Genomic DNA, 2,209 nt, shown 5'->3' with positions numbered 1-2,209 from the left:
CTGCCACTACTTAAGCCATATGACCTCAAAGTTACTTAACCTCTCCGAGAATGTTTCCTTACTTGCTAAAAAGTGCCTTGCAGGGCTGTGTACATCAGAAATGATACACATATGGTAACTGGCATGTGGCAGAAGTCCAGCAAATGAAAGCTACTATTTCTACCTTAACTGAAAAATTCAGTTTACTACCTGAATGACAGTGTACTAAAAGGATAACTGCCCTAATATCTTTTAACTCAGAGCTGAAATCCAATCCAATCAACTCCTCTAGGGAACTGTAGGCAGTATATAAACACTGCACCCTTTTCTTCCAGATTTTTACCAACACTAAAAGCAAACCTCGTTTTAAAATTTGTCAGCCATCTTGCTCTTTTTCTTTTGGAATTCCTTTCCATAGGAAATAAAAAATCAAAAGAATAGGCTGTGTTTCAAAATATTCCATTCAGACTACAAGAAATATTGAGTATTTACTACAAAATACTTTGATAGAAATTACAAAATGGAGAGTTCATCTGCAGTGTGAAAATTTGATAAACTCAATTGAAACTATCATTACATAAATAACCATAGTACTGTTTGCATAACCTAAGAACAGTCAAATAACTGTCTGCGTTAAGTCAAATGCCTGTAATAACACTCAAAACTTTAATGAAAACCTAGTTAGCACATTTAAAGTCAACTGAAAAGGAATTTCAATGCTGGTTTTGGAGTGTCTAGAGCTATCTTTACTAAAGTCCCGGTCTTCCCCTCTTTTAACTTTTCCTTTAAGAACACACATACAAACTGCATATTATATGCTCCAGAGAATGGAAAGAACCAGCTTACATGACATATAGATTTTGACTTAGACCAACTGGTCTCTATACGGTCCGTTCTGCATTAAAAAGAATTTGCAGACTCTAGTCCTATTAGTGTCACTTGCCCGCCCATCTAGATCGCGACTGGGTGCTCATTCCCTACAGGAGTGAAAAAGGGGACGAACAGGCTCCAGCAAGCGCCCAGTAAAGCACGGGCCCTCAGGGCCAACTACGACGAAAAAACGTCCCCGTCTGCAAGTGAGGCAACCTTCCTCCAGCGGACTTTCAAAAGGGTAAAACAAACGGGGAGGGTGAGGGGTGAGGAACGGTGAGCGGGAAGAAGAGTTGATCCACCCCATTCCCCCGCCTCCATACACGCACATACTTTTTGTTGCACCCTCTGCCCCGAGAGTCTCAGATTCAAACGTTCTAACCACAAATTATCGGCGTTACCCTCCCTGAAGGGATATCAAATTGGGCGGGAGCTCCCGCGAACTCTGACCCCGAGCCTTCGCGAAGGCGTAGACCAGGAAGGGGGGGGGGGGTCGGCGCCCGCTTTCTCAAGAAAAGCGGCTTAACGCTGCTTCCGGTCCACGCTCTCCTGGGGCGGTACCCCCAAACCCGTCCGTCCTCCCCAGGACCCTGCAGCCGCCCGTCACCTCAGGGTTTCCCTCCGGCCTCCCCCCAGGGACTTCCTCCTCGCGGGTCCGCTAGGCCCCAGGACCCGGCGACGCGCACGGCTCGGCCCGCAGGCCCCGCCAAGCAGGCGGTCGGGCGGCGAGGTACCGCTTCGGGCCATTCCCGCCGCCATTTTCCGGCGACCGTCGCCGCCGCGTAGTGGGGGACGATTCCGGAGGAGGAGACTGCGCAGGGGCGCACCGGTCCCCGCCGCAGGGCAGAGGGGAGCGTCCGTTGGCACCAAGGATCCTTAGGATCTTCGAAGCTTCCGCTCGCTGGCTACCCCGTCCCGAGCTCAGGCCTCCTGCCGGGCCTTACCGATAAGCCCCTCACCTCACCCCAGATCCCCGCGTTCCCACTTACGCGGAAGAATCCCGCGTCCATCTTGCTGCCTCGCTCGGAGATCGCTCCCTATCCCAAGATGCACCGCGCCGCCGCGACGGAGGGCGGGACCGGCAGGGAAAGCCGAGCGCCGGGACGCAGAGCGCGCCGCTCCACCCGACCCACCAGCCGACACGAGGCCGCGCCTGCTCAGTGTGGCGAGCGCCCGGCACGCGTGCGCACGCGCGTTCAAGTAGGCGGGCTGCTACCAGGCTCAGAGCCTCCCCAGTGGCCAGTCCGGGAGGAAAGCCTCGCGATCGCAACCAATGAGGGGGGGGCGGGGGGGCGGGAGGGAGAGACAGAGACAGAGAGAGGACAGAGAGAGAGCGAGAGAGACAGAGAAAGAGACAGAG

At 53.1% G+C, this 2,209-nt stretch overlaps 1 protein-coding gene across 8 annotated transcripts in view; it reads right to left on the bottom strand.

Moving 5' to 3' along the window:
* Nucleotides 1-1,991, bottom strand: part of SRRM1 (serine and arginine repetitive matrix 1) — a 29,777-nt gene extending 27,786 nt beyond the window's left edge. For 4 of the 8 annotated variants that reach the window (XM_024766634.1, XM_024766635.1, XM_024766636.1 and 1 more), the window contains exon 1: nt 1,839-1,991. In XM_024766634.1, coding sequence (XP_024622402.1) covers nt 1,839-1,859 — 21 coding nt within the window. In that variant the 5' untranslated portion in view covers nt 1,860-1,991. The remainder of the gene's footprint in view (nt 1-1,838) is intronic. The other 4 variants (XM_024766632.1, XM_024766637.1, XM_024766639.1 and 1 more) reach the window with 2 other exon arrangements.
* Nucleotides 1,992-2,209: the final 218 nt, after the last annotated feature.

The sequence above is a fragment of the Neophocaena asiaeorientalis genome, unplaced genomic scaffold (genome assembly GCF_003031525.2).
Source record: "Neophocaena asiaeorientalis asiaeorientalis breed wild unplaced genomic scaffold, Neophocaena_asiaeorientalis_V1.1 scaffold79, whole genome shotgun sequence".
Classification (NCBI taxonomy): domain Eukaryota; kingdom Metazoa; phylum Chordata; class Mammalia; order Artiodactyla; family Phocoenidae; genus Neophocaena; species Neophocaena asiaeorientalis.
The sequence above is the reverse complement of the archived record's forward strand: the minus strand, read 5'-3'. Positions and strand labels throughout refer to the sequence as shown.